This window comes from Solea solea, chromosome 13, assembly GCF_958295425.1.
Source record: "Solea solea chromosome 13, fSolSol10.1, whole genome shotgun sequence".
In the NCBI taxonomy this organism is placed as follows: domain Eukaryota; kingdom Metazoa; phylum Chordata; class Actinopteri; order Pleuronectiformes; family Soleidae; genus Solea; species Solea solea.
Window position 1 is genome coordinate 17,733,245 of NC_081146.1, and position 19,489 is coordinate 17,752,733.

Here is a 19,489-nt window from a genome sequence, read left to right on the forward strand (position 1 = left end):
CGGCGCTTAAATCATTAAATATGTCTCTGAAAGGACATGGAATCTTAGGGTAACATAGAGGCCGCACTGCAAAAGTGTCGAGGCACAACCAGCTTTGTTGTTTTTTATGTCTGTCAGGTTCTGTGATCACTGGCATTTGGAATGATGTAACAAGTGAAATGTTGGTCTTATACTGTATTATCAGCAAAATGTCTTATATATTAGCAAACTCATACAACATGTGTATGTAATGCTCAAGCATGTCTCATATAAACCTGGAGTAATTGACATTTTTTTCTAAATGAAATAGTACGAGGACAAAGGTTTTACCAGTTTTAGACCAAAACATCATCAGCACCATGGACAGAGACAGACACAAGCTACCATAGGGATAACCACCATATTTAAAACCTTTTAATATTTTACCATATTTTAATCTACCAAGCTGTTAAAATTACATTTATAATGATGCTTTTACCACCTGACCATAACCAGATTTTTCAAAGGCACAATATTCCATTTGAATAACACAGATTCTGCTCCTGTAAAGAACAAATGGACATTTTCCGGGTCTGTGTGGAGTGAAGGAGCAGATCATGTCTAATATCAGCACCACGGACAGAGACACTAAAAAGAAAGACAGAGATTTTTCCTTTAAGTGAATAAAATATGTCAAAATGAAGCCTCACTCTTTATATGACCTTCATATCATGACAGCAGAAAGCAGCAGCAGTGTGACACGCGTGGCTGCTGCGTTAACCCTTCACAACGTCCTCGCGCGTTCTCTCGTCTCCTCGTCAGCTCTCGCGATGATAGAGGGCCGCAGCGCGGTTGGCTGGGACTGCGTCATCTGACTCAGGACGAGAGGGGAGGAGGGGGCGGGGCGCTGTCAGCGACAACGCGAATACATTAATAATTCAATCAAGACGAGGACGCGAAAAAAATTCCCCTGAAAATACCGTCATACACACGCTGACTGTGAAGGGAAGGAGGAGGAGGAAGAGGAGGAGGAAACACCGCTGCACTGGACCGTGGAGTGATGATGATGATGATGCTAGCCACGGCCTGATGTTCTCCCCCGCTGATTCACAAGAAGTGGAGGACCGCTGCTGGTGAGGATTATCCCGGAGACTGGAGGCAGGAAGATAGGGAGGAGAGGAGGAGGAGGAGCAGCAGGGGCAGGGGAGGAAGCAGCGAGCATCATCCGGAGAGAGGAGCGTTTTCTGAGCGTCGTGGAGAATTTTTTTCAGGATATTGGATATTGTACACATTTAGAGTGCGATTTTCTTGTACAACACGTTTATTTTCAGTGGATATTGGCCTTCAGGAAGCAAGCCAGTTGATGATTGTTCCAGAATCGAAGGCAGATGAGATCCAACACTACAACTGAGTGAGAATCAGCCGTTTTTTCTCCTTCTTATTTCTGTCTCGTTGTGTAAGTCATAAAGAAAGTGCAACACAATTGTATTCCATTTCTGTATTTTCTAAAGCATTTGGGGGTTACATTTGTGTGTGTGTGTGTGTGTGTGTGTGTGTGTGTGGTTTGGGTGTATAGGGGTAGGACCATATTGGACGCTTGATAGTCGAGGGTTGGACGGAAAGAGAAGAAGATGTCGGGTCAGACACTGACGGACCGCATCGCCGCGGCACAGTACAGCCTGACGGGATCCGAGGTGGCCCGAGCTGTGTGCAAGGCCACCACACATGAACAGACTGCTCCAAAGAAGAAGCACCTGGAGTGTAAGTCTGTCTATCTGTCTGTCTGTCTGTCTATCTATCTATCTATCTATCTATCTATCTATCTATGTGGTCATCTTCCTCTTAAAACAAGGCCATCCCAGCTAACTGGTTCCTTTTGGTTGTGGGAACATTCCCTGAATGTTGCACATGGTCTCCCTCAACGTTTAGGGAACCTAAACCTGAGGGAACGTTCTCTAAACGTCAGTTTTTGGTTTGGTTGTAACTAACCTTAGGAGAACCATGGGCTTACGTTCTTTGAACGTTGTGTGTTCGTAGGGATGCACAGGCTATTATACAGGATGACTGATACCAACATTACCACCTCGAGTATCTACTGATACTGATAATAGTCTGATACAGTCATTATCTTTTAATGGATGTCGGTTTCCTTGTCTAGGTTGATGGTCCTTTGGTGATCCAGCAGTGTTAGTATTAGGGCAAAATACCGTTAAAATTAGGAATCATTCGGTTTTTGTAGCTTTGTCACAAGCCTTTTAAATGTGACTTGGGGCTTGTTTTACAGTGGCTGCCATCTTGTGCCAACATGTCTCTACGGCAGCCTGGATGGATGTGCATTTAGTGCATTTTAAGGTGGAAACGTATGCATACAAGGAAGATTGACTCTCCCTGGATAAAGCAGATGCATAAACCATTACAGAAGAAGGCGGACATGGCAGAGAGAGTGGGGAGAGTTTTGGTCTTTCTGGTCTGTGAAGGCCACTGTCATTTCCTGAGTCCCTGACCTGCTGGGAAAGGAAGGAGTGAGTGGGGCAGTCCGTCACAATAGAGAGAAGTGTGAAGGCTGTTTGTGTGTTTTGGGTTTTTTTTTTGTCGGCTTGCAGCAGTGTTAAGTGAGCCGCATTCTTCTTTGCTGCATTTATTAGTGTCACGCTGGTATGATGTCAGGGTATTTACGGAGCTGAAGCAGCTATCACCATCTGGCCTTCACTCCCCACGGTGGGAACGCAAGCCAGATCAGTGTATACTGTTCTAAACCATATTGTGGCAGACTGATCTGTACTGTACTGTACTTGGTGGATATACAGCTTTAGATGAGCGTCAGTATAGAACCAAACTGAGGCCACAAAGCCTTAAAATGTCTGATTCTTAGGTTACCGACTGTCTGGACTCTGATGAGCATCTCCATGCTGCGCCAGTGTTGGTGAAAAGCCGTTTCTACAAAATACAAAAGGCCTTTTCCTGAACTGTGGTCCCTTGTGAAATCACCACAATGTTCACAGCTCTGCCAACTTTATGAATGGACCCTATCGATGAAAAATGACATTAGGGAAGGGGCTCTCCAGTCAGATGACAACAACAGTTTGTATTACCATATGAACCGCACTGTACTGATGACTCAGCTACTCCATACATTTCTGTTGGAGCAAAAGGCATCAAGTTCAAGTTGGCAAGTTCTGAGTTTGTGTCTCGACCGAAGAATTAAACTGAATGACGAGCCACATTGAACCCAATCACAACAAAGTGGAACGTTTCACCACTTGCCAAAGTGTGTGTCAGCGTTTTGTTGATGCAAGAGCACTTCACATATCACCGTTTCCTTTCCATCCACGGTAATAGGACGAACATATTTAAATGACCGATACAATCCTTTTAAATGAAAAACCGGTGGTGAATTATTAAGGTTGTCATATGACAGACCTGTTGCTACTTTCCCTGTTAATGTTTGTAAAAGGAGAAATCACAATAAGAGTAATTATCTGTCTGACCTGTAGCTCATGGTGAATGATGATAGAATATATTAGAATTTAAGCAAAAATAAACTGAATTTGGGAATTGCTGAGTCAGCATTCTGAATGAGAGATTGTCGGAGTTTGACATCTCCACGCTTACTCCTGCAACTCACTACTTCTCATTATTTATTATTATTAATTACTGCCATCATCAGATCTCTTTGTTTTATAGTCGTTATACTACACACAAGTTTGCATTACAAATGGATCCACTGACTAAATCGCTCAGTTTTGTTATTAGCCTCCTAATCCACTTCAAAGATCCTCCCATCGTGCTAATGGCGTCTGTCACAATTTTGTTTTTACTTCTGCGTCGTAGTTCTGGCTCCATTACTTTCGAAGCTATTTACATATTTGAATGATTCTAAAATGCTGGACTAATTTGTTCTCCTTTATTGAGTTCTCATCTCCTTTCACTTTATATGAGTTTCTTGCTTTAATCTGCTCAGCTGCTGCTGTGGCAGAGACAGGTCATTTAAGAGGATACAAATCTCAAGCAGGGTAACATGGTTGTGCAGTGGCAAGCATTATTGCCTCACAACTCACGCATTCTTACCAGGCTTCCTCACACAGTCCTGTAACATGCAGATTGGGAATTAGGGAGACACTAAATTAACTGTAGGTGTAAGTGTGACAGTGAATGGTTGTTTGTTCCCTGCCTTTCGCCCTATGTCAGCTGAGATTGGCTCCAACCCCCACACATCCCTCATATGGAGGATAAAGTAGTAGAAAAGGGATGGATGATCTCTAGTGTCCTGCTTTTTGGTCAATCTCCCAAGTGAGCTTCATCAATGGAGTCCATTAAATAGGGCTTCGATCTTCGACGTTGAATCAATGTCGTGCATCAAACATGAACTAAGCCATGTTTCTGTCAGTTTATCATGATGTGACCAGTAGGAAAAGGTCTGATCTGCTTTTCTTAGTAAATGAAGTTCATGTTATGATGAACATACGCATGTGCATAACCCATGTGCATCATGTTCTCTCCCCAGACACTGTAGCAATAAGAGGATAGACTTGTTACCTCCTGCTAGTACCAAATCTGGGCATTTCTCCACAGATATGCGTCCATGGGTCTAAGAATATGGTCTCTTGTAGATTGTTCCACCGAGATCCAAATGTCTATTGGTCTGTCACGCGGCTGATGGAGTGGCTTCCAGGGGAATTAGCTCCTCGTGCTGTGACTGTAAAGCCCCAGACAGAGAGAGACAGCAAAACTGAGAGCAGGAAACATCGTGGGGGGTGCAGGAATAAACAAACATGTTGCTTGTTATGTCACAAAAGACACATATGGAATATGGACACGCAATGATAAAAGATAAAACGTAGTAGCCGCACAATAACGGGGAAGATGTGTCTTGCGTGTTTTGGCAAGAACATTGAGCCTAAGTGATGACTGTGTTACTGGTTGGCATCAACCTGACGCCACAGCGACCAGTCAGACACCAGTCTGCTGAGGTCCACATGATACTCGCCTCAAAATTGTGTGTGTGTGTGTGTGTGTGCAAAAGACATTTTTTGTACGCCTAATCTTGCTGGCAACATGCCAGCACAGGACTTTTGTGTGGGGAGCTGGGTGGAGCATTGGAGGAGGTGCAGCTGTCACTCAGCTGCCTTAATGGACTGAAGTTTTCAATGCATTAGAATAATTGCAGTGAACAAAACGGACCATTGCTAAGATGATCAGCATTTTATGCTGCGATAAGAGTCAGAGAGCTTAACGTGCATAGCCATGAGATTGCTCACTTTCCTTTTTGTGCCATAAAGTAAAAGCATTTAGTGCTTTACTTCAGGCTCTGATCAGACTTCTTGCAGTGATAAGTGTCTTTTTTGTCAATTGTTTTTCTTGTGGCTGAAAGTGTTTTCCACTCTGCTCGCGTGCTCACGAAATGTTGGATGTTGGAGATTTACGCCTGGGTTTTTAAGCCTTTTTAACTGATCTACAATTTGGCATTGTTCGGTTTGAGGAGTGATGATACGCTCTGCCAATTAGTGGCCGGCAGTCTATCGACGTCAAATATTAGAATCGGCTAAGAACCAGGTATCAGGTACTAACTAGTACTAACTAATGGAAAAGCAAAAAAAAGAAGAGTAGTGTCAAGCCAAGCCATGCTGAAACTATATCATGGAAAAGCACCATTAATGGGTCTTTTTGGTGGTGTGACATATTTCAGTCTCTCAGTCAGAACCAAAACATGTGCCCTCTGTCTGTAGCTTGTAATGTTATCTTCTCAGGCTTATGAAAATCCATGGCACTGCTCTGTGTATCAAATTCAACAAAACATTCAGTGTGGTGTGCCTAACATTTCGCAGCCTGCAGGAAGCAGCCATGTGTGATCATGGCTAGGTTTTTTTTTATGATTAGTAGCACTTTGGAGCGGTGTTATTATCTGTGGGTTTGCATCATGCACAGAACACAAATCAGCTTTTGTAAAAGAAGAGTTCTAGTTCATTTCACGTTTCAATCCGTGAGAGTTCACTGCAGACTTTTAAATCCACGGAGATTGAGTAATATGTCACAGAAGCTGACTGAATGTGTCTCACTCTTATAATGTCCCCCTGGTGCTTTCACCAGGATTCTGAGACACCTTCCTTCATCCTACTCCAGAAAACCATTGAGCTTCTCAATTAAAGTGTGTAAAGTATGTTCCTACTATGAGGTGATCACGACACGAGTGGAATCTGTGTCCTGTGGGTTCCCACCACTCTGTCTTCTGTGCTCTCTTTGAGTGCTTTATATGATAGTGATCCAACTCTGCTGCGGTTCAGGATCTCTGGTGATCTGGTAAATTGGTCTACCTGGCACGTTGCCTGGTATAAATGCTGCTGGTTGAACACCCTGGCTGCCTGCCAAAATGGCGTAGTTTAGGTTGAGAGTGTTGCATGGTGGGATTGTGTGATGTCAGCTACCACAGCTGTGTGCATCAGATTACAGCGGGGGCACAGGGCCATACAGTAGATGTTTATAGAATTTATCTGAAGCTACTGCTGCCTTATTGAGTTTGCAGCAGGTGACATTTAAGGAAATATGTCTGTGGAAATATGCACTGATCTCACTGCGGTGTTGATCGTTGCACTTCATTTTGATAAAAACATTTGTTGTGGGTGTGATGCAAGGCAGCATTTCACTGTTATCACAATCTGAATCTGAAATAACCAATCAGAGGCTCGACTTAGGCCTGGTTCACGCTGGCTGCGTGTCTGCTGCATCTCACCTGCGTGTCTCACCACATCACCAATAGGTTTATGACTATTGTTTCTGATTTATCCTTGACAGAAAAGGTTATAAAGGTCGGTTTACTCCAGAGAGATAGAGAAAATTGGATATGATTATAAAGGACATAGGATTTTCGTGTATTTGCAGCCTTCACTTTCTCCACATAAAGCTGCTAAGATGGTTTTTAAAATATAATACTTGTCATGTTTTCAAATTCAGCATAGGCACTCAAACGACTGTGAAATGAATGGTAATAAGGCTGGTACAGCGTCAGTATCGTTATCAACAGATCCTTTCTCTGTCTGTCATCTTTGAAAAATTGGCTAGATGCCCGAAACTTAAAAATAGGCGGTGTGAACACTCTAGTCTGTTAAAATGGAAGCTGATATTAAAAAACGTGACAGAATGTGGCAGTGACGCACACGCCACGCATCCAGTGTGAACCGGGCCTTAGACTGAGGTGAAGGTGTGTGAGAAACACAGACACTGATCTGGCAATAGAATAATTGAATGTGTAAACGAGTACATACATTTGTAAATAGTGAACTAACCTAAATATGTGAGGAACCAAAATATACAGTATGAACTCAGATATTTTCACTCAGAAGTGCATGTGACCCCTTTAAATTCATGCTATTCAATGAAAACAGTCACATTAAACACAACTAAGACGATCTTCATCGATACTTCATAAGATTTATAAGGGTATAAAACAATCACTGATCAAGATTAAAAAATATATATATATATATATATAATATTTTTTCTGTGATGACTGGAACAGAGCCATGTTTCACTGTGAATTTACTGAAATGGAGCATAGACCAGAGAGCATGCAGGGTATCAGTGGTTCAGACAACCACAGAACCAGTGTCACTCTAACAGAGAGGGATGTTTTTACCCAAAGACAAGCCCATCCGCTCCCGCCGCTCCAATTAGCCTCCATCTTTGTTTTCTCATGTTGCCCTGATCTCGTCTTCTTCCGCTTGTGTAGAGAGAGAAGACAAATCTGTAGCTTCAACGCTGTGTTTTCTTTCAGTAATGTGTGGGACGATCTTTCCCTTTTCCCTCATTTTTTTTTGATGACATTAAATCTCAGGGTATATCGTCATGCAGTCTGTTTGTTACAATCATTATCACCACCTCTGTTGCTGCTCTAAATCTAGTCACTCTAATTAGCAGGTTTTTTAACACACAGATGCGATTAAGCAAAGGATATAAGGCTTGCCGTGTGTGTGTGTGTGTGTGTATTAACAGTGTGCTGCCACAACATGAGTCACCACTTTTTTACCACTTTGAGAGACAGACAGTATATTCTTGAAACAGGGGTGTGAGGTGTAGGGAACTGTTGTGAAAGTCTGGAAAGTTATAAATGTTTGTGTACAATTGTGTTCACAATTCATGTTTTCACCCCTCATTTCCTCCAGCCATTGTTCTTTTGAGCCCATAACATTAAAGATAATCATTTATTAGTCCCACAACTGAATTCAAAACCAGTTATTTTGTTGTACTAGTGCTGTGGGATTGGAAATGTTAGGGTGTGTAGGCAGACTTTTTCAGAGAAAGTGTAATAAGAAAACTCGGGGTGAATTAAGGAGGCATAATATTACTACAATACTGTAAAACGGTTGTGTAGTTTTGGATGTATTGGTTGCATTATAATCTACAATCTTTTTTAGACTCCTACTACACCAACTGTTTTCCTTTTTCTTTTTTTACCTCTGACAACTTAATTTATTGGTGGTTTTCAGACTTGAAGACGATTTGAACAAATAACATGAGGAACATTTTAAAAAGCACAATATGGACTCAATGTTCACTAAGTATTTAACAATCAGGAACCACAATAAAAAGACAGTAGGTCCTTTCAATGGCAGACATCGGGGCAGGTCACAGTAGGAAAAGCACAGGTGGAAATAATTGAATTAATCATAGCGCTGTCTCAGTTTCGGGGTGCATGCTAGCTCGTTATATGTAATCAGGAACACCTGCGCTTTTCCTGCTAAAACATGTCAAAATGTGTGCTGTGAAAAAGGTCCATTGCAGCTTGTCCCTCTCCCTCTAAGTCCCAATAAATCAGAATTAAAAATCAGTGTTTGGAGTATTCTCAGTAGGACACAGAAATAGATATAAGAGCTAAAGGCCGGTACAGACTCCGCGACAACAGAGAAATGTGTTCTCGACACATCATCTGGGCAGAGCTTTTTTCCTCGCGTGGTGTCCGGCAACTATTGTGTGATTGGTCAGAAATTTGAAGTGGGCGTGGCTAATGCAGAAAAGCAGAAATGTTGTCATTGCCTATGAGTTCTGCACTTGAGTTTCTCATGAAGTATAAAATGTCCTGTTCAGAACTAACTTTGTTCTTGTTCATGCCACCTCGAGAAAACTATGTGGGCAAATTAAAGTTTCCAGGTGTAGGGCATAGATCAGCCTGTGGATATGCCCCACTCCCTCTAGAATGGCAGACAGGTCCTTTATTTAACCACCTATTGCATTAGTAAATGCTACGTAAACAACTGCACCTTGTATCATAAAATGAAGTGTCTTCAAAGATTTGTTTACCTCCATGTCTGTATGCAGAATCACTGCATTCTCAAAAACGACAATAACAGAATTAACTGTTGGTAGAATTCGACTGAACCACAATACAAGCCATTCCAAGTATTTCTTAGACAGTATCAATAATTAAGAGTTTCTATTTCATCTTAAACCAAATTTGAATAATACATTACTTTAGACAACAACCCACGAGTCATACTTTCACCCTCATAATGCAGAATCACATGTTAGTCAGTCTCTCTGAGAGACAGTATATCTAAGGAAGATAATATTGTGTCTTATAGCTTTGCCTCCTCAGTGTTCACTGAACGAGTGCTATCTGAATATAAACCAAAATGCCAAAATGAAAACAGCCCCTCAAAACACAACAACACACATATGTGAGCCTTTAAAATGTGTCCAATTAAACTGAGGAATGTCTTCTCAAAACCTGGATTGCAGATAAAACTGATAAACAGAACCTCCAACAAATAAAATCACCACATATCACGATTCCTTTTCCTTTTCTAGCCCAATGTAAAGACTGTGTGTAACGCTTGTATTGGTAGATCTATGAATGTGTACAAGACAAAGTCTCCCACACTGTCGGCGCTCCTTTTTTTCTCACATCCCACTTCAGTTTCCCTCCGTCTTTACATCACTCTGCTCCTCTCTGTTCTCTCCTCTCTTTTAAATTGGTTCAGTGTTTATCCAGTGCGACGCTGCAGTCAACAGAGGAATATAAAAGGATGTTAGTAAGAGGACTCGGCATCCTCTGCAGGGCTGAATTCACAGTGTGTTACCTCAAAAGCCACAAAGTGCCTCTCTAATGTCACACTGTGTGGGAGGTGGTCTGTCCTACTAACAGTGTGTGTTCAAATTAATGACCTGGAACCAGTAACCCCCATACATCTGCTACTGACTATTATCTACTCTATTATCTAATCCAAGCAGCTGATTCAAATCGACTTGCTTCTCTTTTTTGCCTTTTTTTTTTAATGCCGCCCACCTCTATTCATCTCTATCTGTTTTCTTGCCGATCATCATCTGAAGGTCGTGATGCCCTTCAGCCCTTTACTGTAGCATTGCAATAAACACCGCGGTGCTAGAGAGTCAGCTCTGAGCACAGACTATATATCAAATAGTGGACGTATAATACTGTTGTGAAGCCTCCAGATTTGTGAAATCTGGAGTATCTGGAATTTATTCTCTATGTTGTGAATAAATAGAGAAATCCTGCACTTTTAACGTTTCACAGACATTTTGTTTTCTTCAGTTTAACAGATATTGTGATGTATCACTATATTATTGTCTTGCAGGATATTGACTATCACAGAATTGTTGTATAGTGATATTAATGGTGTCGTGGACCACAGAGTGTGTGAGTGTTCAGACTCTGGTTCAGGTTCTTAGGTTCTTCATGCATGCTTTGTGGTTTTTCCCTCATGTTTAAGGCACACGCACATCATTTACTGAAGTGTCAGTCGGTCAATTAGAGGGGAACAATATCCTGAAACATGCATTGAATGTGATGGAACCTATTGTTTTTAGTCATACACATTTTTTAATACCTTATATAAATTGAGTTTGTGTAGCTAGTGCACATGTGCAGTGTGGAATATTTCACCCGTCAACACCATCAACTGAGTGAAGTGTCTATTATGAAGACGGTGACGTCTGTGTCCACCAGCAGCAGTAGCTGAAACATGGTGTGAGATGCCTGTTATTTCCTTACATGTCACTTCCAACCTCCACAGTGTCTGGATCCCGATTGCTTCCTCTTTGTTTGGCTGCCTCACCACATTGGTGCTAGGCTACGCTCGGGCACAGTGCATTCTGGGTAATTTGTCTCTACCCCTCTAGGTTGCTTGGGGGTGAGGGGAGCTATAAATAAACACTGTGCTTTCATGGTGCATTCACGTGTAGCTCGACAAGGCAGCGCTCGTGCAGCATGGCTTGTAGCACACACTGCATGTTTTTACGTCGATGAAACGCTCAGTGAATCCCCGCGTCTCCTGTAAAGTCACCCATTCAACAATATGAGAATAAATATGCGGCATATGTTGCATTGGTGGGTATTCACCTTGTATAAATTGAGTGGTGGAATGGGTGTTGGATCTAGAACAAGCAGCGTTAAACCAGGTGTGACTCGAGTACATCTGGCTTTGTCGACCTTGTCAGTCTGCTGCTGTGGGAGTTTGCGCCTGTGAAAATGATTTCACAGGGATTTAACTGAATCCTTGATATCACTGCAAAAATGAGAGTGTGTTGCTAAGGAAACCACCTTGGCCTGTCCCCAGTGGTACAATTGTCAAAATCTGTCCTTAAAAATGGGAAGAGAATGTTGTGTTTGTCATGTGTCGGCTTATGTAGATGTTTTAGTGTCTTGTGGTGGATGGATTCTCTCACACAGGCTTTTATGTCAGTTGCTTGTTATGATGCGATGGTTAATGAAGATTATTGTCTGAGGAAAAACCACGGTATCACAGTTTTACGACTATAAGGCATTCTTTTTCAACACTATACAATAAAATCACTTGTCATTCTTTAATACTATGTTTTATTGCGTTGTCCCTAGAGTGGATTACATGTCATTTTGCAGAGTGTTCGCTGCAATGCACCTTTTATAGCAAACAATCTTAACTCTATGCTACTACATTAACTGTGATTTAGTGCTTTACCTTCCCTTGATCAGGTGCAACTGCGTGGTGATCTTGTGAAGATGTTGCAGTGAATTTGAATTGTTGGACTCTTTAGCAGCGACTTTTAGTTTGAACAAGTAGTGTCCCATGTTTCTGTTACTTTGAAATAATATATAGTCATCCAGCACAGATATGTACAGGCCCTATTCAGACCTGGCATTAACATCTTTCCTCGTTGATCTCAGCCGTTGTGGATAGCACCAACCATGACTGTTCACACCTCTGATTGAAATGTATGGTGGATGCATCTTTGGTTAACACATAAGATCAGTGTTTGTTGCTATATTTAGCACCTGTGACCCCTCACACACTGGCCATCAGGACAGCTATATGCGATCGGCGCTTAAACCTGTATGGTGCGACTATATTCCATAGAAATTATTGATAATATATAAGTGGAGAAAGAGAGAGACCACTTGTTGCAAACATGTTATGATAAAACTGCTAGCATATACAACACAAACGAGGCTTTAGACTGTTGTGTTGCATTGTAGGGTGTGAAAATCTGCTTGTATTTCAGCCTCTGCTTCAGTACCGTTGGATTGCATTGATTGCTGTCCACAAAATGACTGTGTGTGTGTGTGTGTGTGTGTGTGTGTGCACTCGACTGTGTGTTTAGATGTAGACATTGATCTGATACAAAATATACCGGGTATGATTCAATGTGTCGTATGTTGTAATGCACACTACATGAAATATGGATCCAACTATCCGTCGTGACTATCGGTTGTCTGACCTTGTCAGGACCAGTAATTGCCATGGAGACCAACTCCAGGTCCTCATGAGGCAGAACCTGTTTAGTTTGGGTCTCAGATTTGAATTATGGTTAAGGTTAGTGATAACGCTTTGTTTAGGCTGTCCAAATGAACAGAAGATAAGGCAGTGTCCTAAGAAGAATAGCACCTCCGTGTGTTTGTGTGTGCATCTCTTCTTCTTTTTTTTTTACTCACGCTCACACATGAATAATTGAAAAGGAACGGGTGGGGGGTGAGTCAGGAGATCCTGCTGAATTGTTGTTAACCATCTCAATCTCATCCGAATTGAGACTCTCTGTCTGCTTCTCTGTCTCTGCAAGATTATGATTATTTCCCACTGCACCATGTTTAGCTCAATACTCTGCTTTTTTTTTGTTTTTTTGTTACATATTTCTGTCAGCATACAAATGTGATACTGATTGCTTTTCAGCGTTGAGACAACAAGGTGTAGCATGAAAGGGTGAGAGAGAGGGGGACGTCAGAGCAAAGTATGAGGCAACATCGCAAGCAGGTGCCCCAAACATACTATTTATTTCTGAATGTAACTGAAAAAGACCACTCCCTAAAAATATTATTATTTGAATATCATTCCCTTATTTGAATGAAAAATGTCAAAAATACTGTATATCACAATGTTTCTTCCTTGGCCCATATCCTACCCTCACTCCAGCATCCTCTTATTTGTTTTTGCGTAATGTTGTGAACAGACAAAGAGTCATAAAGACATTGTCTGTGGTGGACGCATCTTAATTGAACTAAAACAAATTAAAGCAATAATCTGTTAATGTGTTGCTTGTTGTACTCATATGAGGACAGTTTAGCACGGCGATGAGACAGATGCTCATGTAGATAGTGGATGGCAGTTGTAAGTGGGGTTTTTTTTTTTTGGCCAAAGCAAAGACCGTCACAGTGGGAACTACAGAAAGAGAGAGTGAGAGTGAGACAGAGAGACTGAGACGGAGATATGAGATGCGTGGGATGATGCAGGCTGCTGACTCATCACTCTGTAGGGATTATTGTTCGTATTCTGGTGAGTGCGTGTACGTTTGTGTGGACTACTCTACTATGGAATTGGACGTGCACAGCAGTCACGATGAAAGCAGCATGATTGCTAAAGCTAGGTGACCTTGAACGCCTTTCCCATGGAAACGCCTCCTTCTATTAGACATTTGACTTTATTAATGGGAGATGATGGATGATAACACAACAAATACACACGTCACACTGCAAGACGTGAGGCAGTTTGTTCTCTGTTCTGCATAAGATGTTGTCACAACAGTCTCAGGATTTTGTTAGAAAACATAACGTTCAGTTTGTTCAGTAATCTGAATCAAAACCTTGCTGTTCTCAATCTCCCTGTCACTGAGTATTCACATCATTATAACAAGTGGCAAATTTGCTCCATGTGTGGAGTGTATGCAGGTGTCAGTTGTACTGACATTCAATCTATTTTAAGCCAGATAGGGAAAATTCAATAGACACCTCTTAGCTGCCTGACACCGTTAATGAATCACAGTACCCAACAATGGCCGCTCTGCATTCAACCTTGCTCTGCTGAATCAAGCCTTTTCAATTGATGCCAGTCATGTCTTCTCTCCTTCTCTGTCCATCACTCTGTGTGCATGCCTACTTATCCCATTCTCATCCCTCATTCTATCTGTGCTGACAAGCTGCGAGGTTTGCTAAGGTGAACTGCTCTCTTGTCTGATGCTGAATAGATATTGGGAACAGATGGCTCTAGCGGTATCTGACAGGAAATTAAACTGCTGCTTGGCCTCCTTAAATGCGTACTAGCAAGGATATTTGCAATTTTTATAGTTTGTCCCTGCAGTCAATTTACCTCTTAAACGACTAACATGCAGATATGGCTGCCGTGGCCACTGCAACCCTGCGGTTACTCCTTCTTGTCATGTCAACCACGGAATCTAACACGTTATTGCATCACAGCTAAGCAAAAAAACCCATCAGATGCTCTTTCAGGGGAGATGATGACAGTGCCCTAGCACAGTGGATTACTATGGTAATTAGTGTTTAGAAAGCCTGTCAGCTGTTGTTGTCTCAGTGGACAGGTTAGTGCAGTTATTGTTCACATTATGCAGAAGACTATGCAGAACATGTGTCCAAAAACCACTTCTGATTGAACTGTAAACCCATTAAACCAAGTCAAAACAATATGGGGAAAATGTAAACCCAAACAAAAACTCAACAAGGATCAGGTTCAATTTAACTCATTTCTTTTTAGGACTTGTCATTCTTATTGTCATTTCGTACTTGTTGTCTGACACCCACCGCCTTGACATGCTGTATGTTGTGAATGAGTGTGTGAGAACATATGATTGTGTGTGGGAAGCTACAGACGGATTACCCGTCTGGGACCAATAAAGTTTTCTGAATCATGAAAGACACCAATACTATGCAGCTCTTGGTATAGTCCATGATTGGGCCTCTGTTTTCTCTCTGCCATCTTTTGATCAAACCAAGAAACTCAGAGGCAAAGAAAAATAATACTGTCAAAACGTAGAAATATACTAAATTCTAAAGTCGGTGGCCATCACAGTGTACTTGTGCTCAGTGTCTTCTTTGTGAACATTCAGCATGTGACCCCCTTTTCTTCCCTGTGCTTATTAGACCTGATCCAGGCAACCCAGGAGACCACCGTGAATGTGCCGCAGATGGCCGACACGCTGCTGGAGAGGGTCGGCAATGCCAGCTGGGTGGTGGTTTTCAAAGCCCTGATCACTACACACCACCTCATGGTGCATGGAAATGAGGTGAGACTATAACACAGACATACACTACAGTACAACCCCCCCCCACACATGGTTTGGGTTTGAATGTGTGGGGAAAATGTAAGGAGGGGAAACAAAATACGAGCTAGACACCATATCTCAGCACTGACTGGTTGTGGAGGTAATCTGTCAGAATAAAAGTAGGGCAGTGCTGGACAGAGGCATGCATGCTTGACTGTCCACAGAAGACTCACAGACACCTGCTCACAAACACATACCAGCAAGGCTACAGATTTTTTTCAGTTATGTGTCTGGAAGTCTGGAGTGGATATATACCAATATTACTATTGAATGTTTAATATGAATATTATATCAACAGAATTCCATAATTCCACACAATAGCTTGTTTTTACCGGTGCCGTTCAAATGTTCAATCGTGCTGAGCTTTATTGTAAATGATGTGGCTGATTTAGTGGTACATTTTTAATGAAAGTATTTCCAGGATACCTAGATACTTATATAGTGTATACTATTCAAACTGTGTATTCACACAGAATTGTGTAGTGTCCCTTGGGATAATTTTTGTGCAATTTGGGTCTTATCGCATCTGTCTTACGAGTGGTGCGATTTCCAAAAGGTGGCATTTTCTTGCTGGAGGAAAGGAAAGGATCGAACATGGCTGACGTCACTGGGATTGTGAGTCTCATGCAATTCTTGACACTTACCTCCTAAACCCAGTTGACGTCCTAACAGCTGAAGAAAGGCAAAGGTCCGCTCTCCATTGCATTGTAGATGACACAAAAGGGAGGGATGCGGCAAGAAAGAGGAGAAAATATTGCTAATTCAAACTATATAATAATTAAATGAACGAGTAAGATGAAAGAAGATGAAAGATACTGTTATTTTATTAAGTCAATCTTTTACATTCCGTTCCTACTACTCCCTCCTCTATGTGAGGGTTGCCTTTGCCAGCATGCACCGAACAGATATTTAATGATTTGAAGATAATAGCATTAACCTTTGTAGTCATTAAAGTGGGTGTCAAGGGGGAAAAGGTCAATTGTACTTACGCTGCCATGGGCCACAGTGGGATATAAACTTTAACCAGAGCCTCAGGAATGCGGTTCTGCCTCATCAGGACTTGGATTTGGTCCCCATGAGGACTATTGGCTCTGAAAAAAGACAGTGTTTGCGCCAGAAAAATGTCCCCAAGAGGTAACAAAAACGAGTACGCACAAACACACACACACACTCACAAAATTGATGATGTGATTATGAAATGGAAACACGAGTTCCAAGGGACAGTGTCATGAACTGAACATACATGACACGTGAGGTTGTGTTTAACGAGATGATATAGTTCATGTACAGTTTTATTATGTAAGCCCCATCGTGTGTTAGCCAGTTCTGTTATTGCGTCCCTGGTGAGAACAGATTGAATTCTGACTTGATACCCCGGACTTAAATGAGAGCGAGACAACGAAAGGGAGAAAGGAAACTGGAGAGGCAGAGGTAGAGCGTAACTCGTTGGATCTCAAGGGAGGATATTTATTCCTCACCTCCACTCACTCTGTTTCTTTCTCTCTCTGTCTCTAATAATATTTTGCACTGGGTATTTGGTATTATTGCTCAAGCTTTTTATTGCAGGGCTGCATTTATCTTTATTATCAATTTACCTTTAATAGGTTCCATTTCGGATTGTTGTCTATGTTTCACTGTCATATTCCCACCCTCCCACTCATGAGTAGTGTAGCGTTTCTTCTTTAAAGCCTCTTTAATCAGTTCAGACAGAGATTGTCAAAATCACACCTCTGTGCCATCATCCATAAAGAAAAAAAGAGCTAAAAGAGCTTGAGATAAAGAAGTAGAAGAAATCAGACAAATGAGCCTCTAGAACTTTTTCAGCACTGTTTGTCCAAAGTCAATAGACTGGGTTAGGACCCACACATGGAAGATTTTCTTTGTGGTCTCCAAACAAATGTGCAAATTGTCCCAACTTTTTAGTCAAAATTTCTGTGTAGATATTTTACATATTGTATGTATAAAATGTAATTTCAATTAATTTGCCGAACATCTATTGGAAATGACAGTGTTGGGTGTTACAGATATGGTTGCAAATAATTAAGCACAAATTTGCTCTTGTCATGATATTTATTGTAGTTTGGGTCACGATGGTTTGCCGTCTTTAAAACGTGGCTTCTCATATAGAACGTTTGGAAAACACTGATCTACAGTACCCATAAAATCCTAATGGATACTTCCTGAAGGACAGCTAAAGCTACACTGCAACTCCAACAACCATAATTGCCACCCGGATCTCCAAAAGGTCAATGATAAGTCTTTCTTTGGGACTCTTAAAGGACTCAATACTCACAACTCCTTGCATCTTCGTCATCTCAATAATCTTTTCATTAATAACTTTTAAACTTATTGCAGAACCCCCTCTCTGAACTTCTAAAGGGAGCAATAGAACCTTCTTTCAACCAACTATTCACGAGAGCCTTGTGAAAACCTCTTACAGTAAACTAACTCCTGTGATAAACTGTAAAAAACAACAACAGCAACAGTGTTTTACTTACAAGTGTATGTTGTGTTAAAGCGTTGCTGACATTTTGTGTCTCCACCTACTGTTAGCAGCTAGTTAGCATATAGCTTAGCATAAACACAAGAAGTAGGGTAGACAGTTATTCATTTAACAATTGACAGTGTCTTGAATTTAAAACCATACATTTGTTTAACACTTCTTGCAAGTCTGCAAGCCACTTCACACTCACTTCATCCAATTTATATCATAAAAATGTTTTATTTAATGCCTGACAGTGTGTTTTCGTCTTCTCACGCAGAAATTCGTGCAGTTCCTGGCATCTCGAAACACCTTGTTCAATCTCAGCAACTTCCTGGATAAAACAGGCTCCCATGGTGGGTGATATCTCTTTCCTTGTTGTGTGTGTGGTGAAGCTGGCAGGTTATATTAGCGAATTCTTCCACTCCTATATTTTTGTCTTCTGCTCTGCATCTTTCTAACACAATATAAGCCACAGAACTCTCCTTTGGTTACTAATTTGGTTTCCTACAGCTATAAACATCACGTAATAAAGTTAACAGTTTTTTTAGATTTTACACTTTAATAGGATCAAATTGAAACAGTGTCCTGAAACTCAGTGAAAACCTTAAAACAAGTACAAGGTGAAGGGATTTCCCTCGCTTATCTATGACTTTTATGTATCTAATTGTCTAAATCATGTACTTGGTGTGACATTGCAAATATCTAACAACAAAATGTTAAAAATACAAAAACAGCAGGCCTTAGACCTGCATTATAACAAACCTGGATATCTAATACATCTAGAGTAAGGGACCCTTAAATCTGTTTAATGCCTAATAATGTGCTGAACTGAGTGGACCCTGAAGATTGTGCATTTATCTACATTTGTGTGTGTGTTCCCTCAGGCTACGACATGTCCACATTTATCAGACGCTACGGCCGCTATCTCAATGAGAAGGCCTTCGCCTACAGACAGATGTCTTTTGACTTTGGACGAGTCAAGAAAGGGTACTGAATTTCATGTCTCATGTCACTGGTCTTCTGCATCATCACTTCAGAACCAATACTGCTTTTTGACCTTGTTCAGACCTGGTATTAACATCAGTCCTAAGAGATCCTATCACATCCAGATTGTCCTAAGTACGGGTCCGAATGGCCCCCAACGTATCCTTAGATCCAAATGAAAGAACACACATTCGGAGGTGGTTTTGAGGATGCATGTGGCCACATTTCTGCAATCTGTCATCAGGATAAATTAGAGACTGCCTCCTCTGCTGATGTTGTCTGGCCAGCATTAGTTTCAGGGTATATCTTTTACACTATTCAGCACTCATATGTTCATTTATTGGCAGCCACCAACACAATACTAACACCACACTAACACAACATCACTGATCAATTTATTTTATTTCATGATATAGCTGTGTGAAAAATGCTGGGATTCACTTGAGCACCTCTTTAATCTCTCTCTTTCTCTCTCTCACACACACACACACTGAAGCATGCACAAAGACATTGACAGCAGATATATCT

The 19,489-nt window shown here is 41.3% G+C and overlaps 1 protein-coding gene across 9 annotated transcripts in view; it reads left to right on the top strand.

The window, feature by feature from the left end:
• The first annotated feature begins 881 nt into the window (after nt 1-881).
• Nucleotides 882-19,489, top strand: part of snap91a (synaptosome associated protein 91a) — a 39,086-nt gene continuing 20,478 nt past the window's right edge. For 5 of the 9 annotated variants that reach the window (XM_058647760.1, XM_058647764.1, XM_058647765.1 and 2 more), the window contains exons 1-5: nt 886-1,369; nt 1,535-1,719; nt 15,311-15,453; nt 18,255-18,330; nt 18,862-18,964. In XM_058647760.1, the coding sequence (XP_058503743.1) occupies nt 1,590-1,719; nt 15,311-15,453; nt 18,255-18,330; nt 18,862-18,964 (452 nt within the window). In that variant the 5' untranslated portion in view covers nt 886-1,369; nt 1,535-1,589. Of the gene's footprint in view, nt 1,415-1,534; nt 1,720-15,310; nt 15,454-18,254; nt 18,331-18,861; nt 18,965-19,489 lie in introns of all 9 variants that reach the window. The other 4 variants (XR_009241989.1, XM_058647762.1, XM_058647761.1 and 1 more) reach the window with 4 other exon arrangements.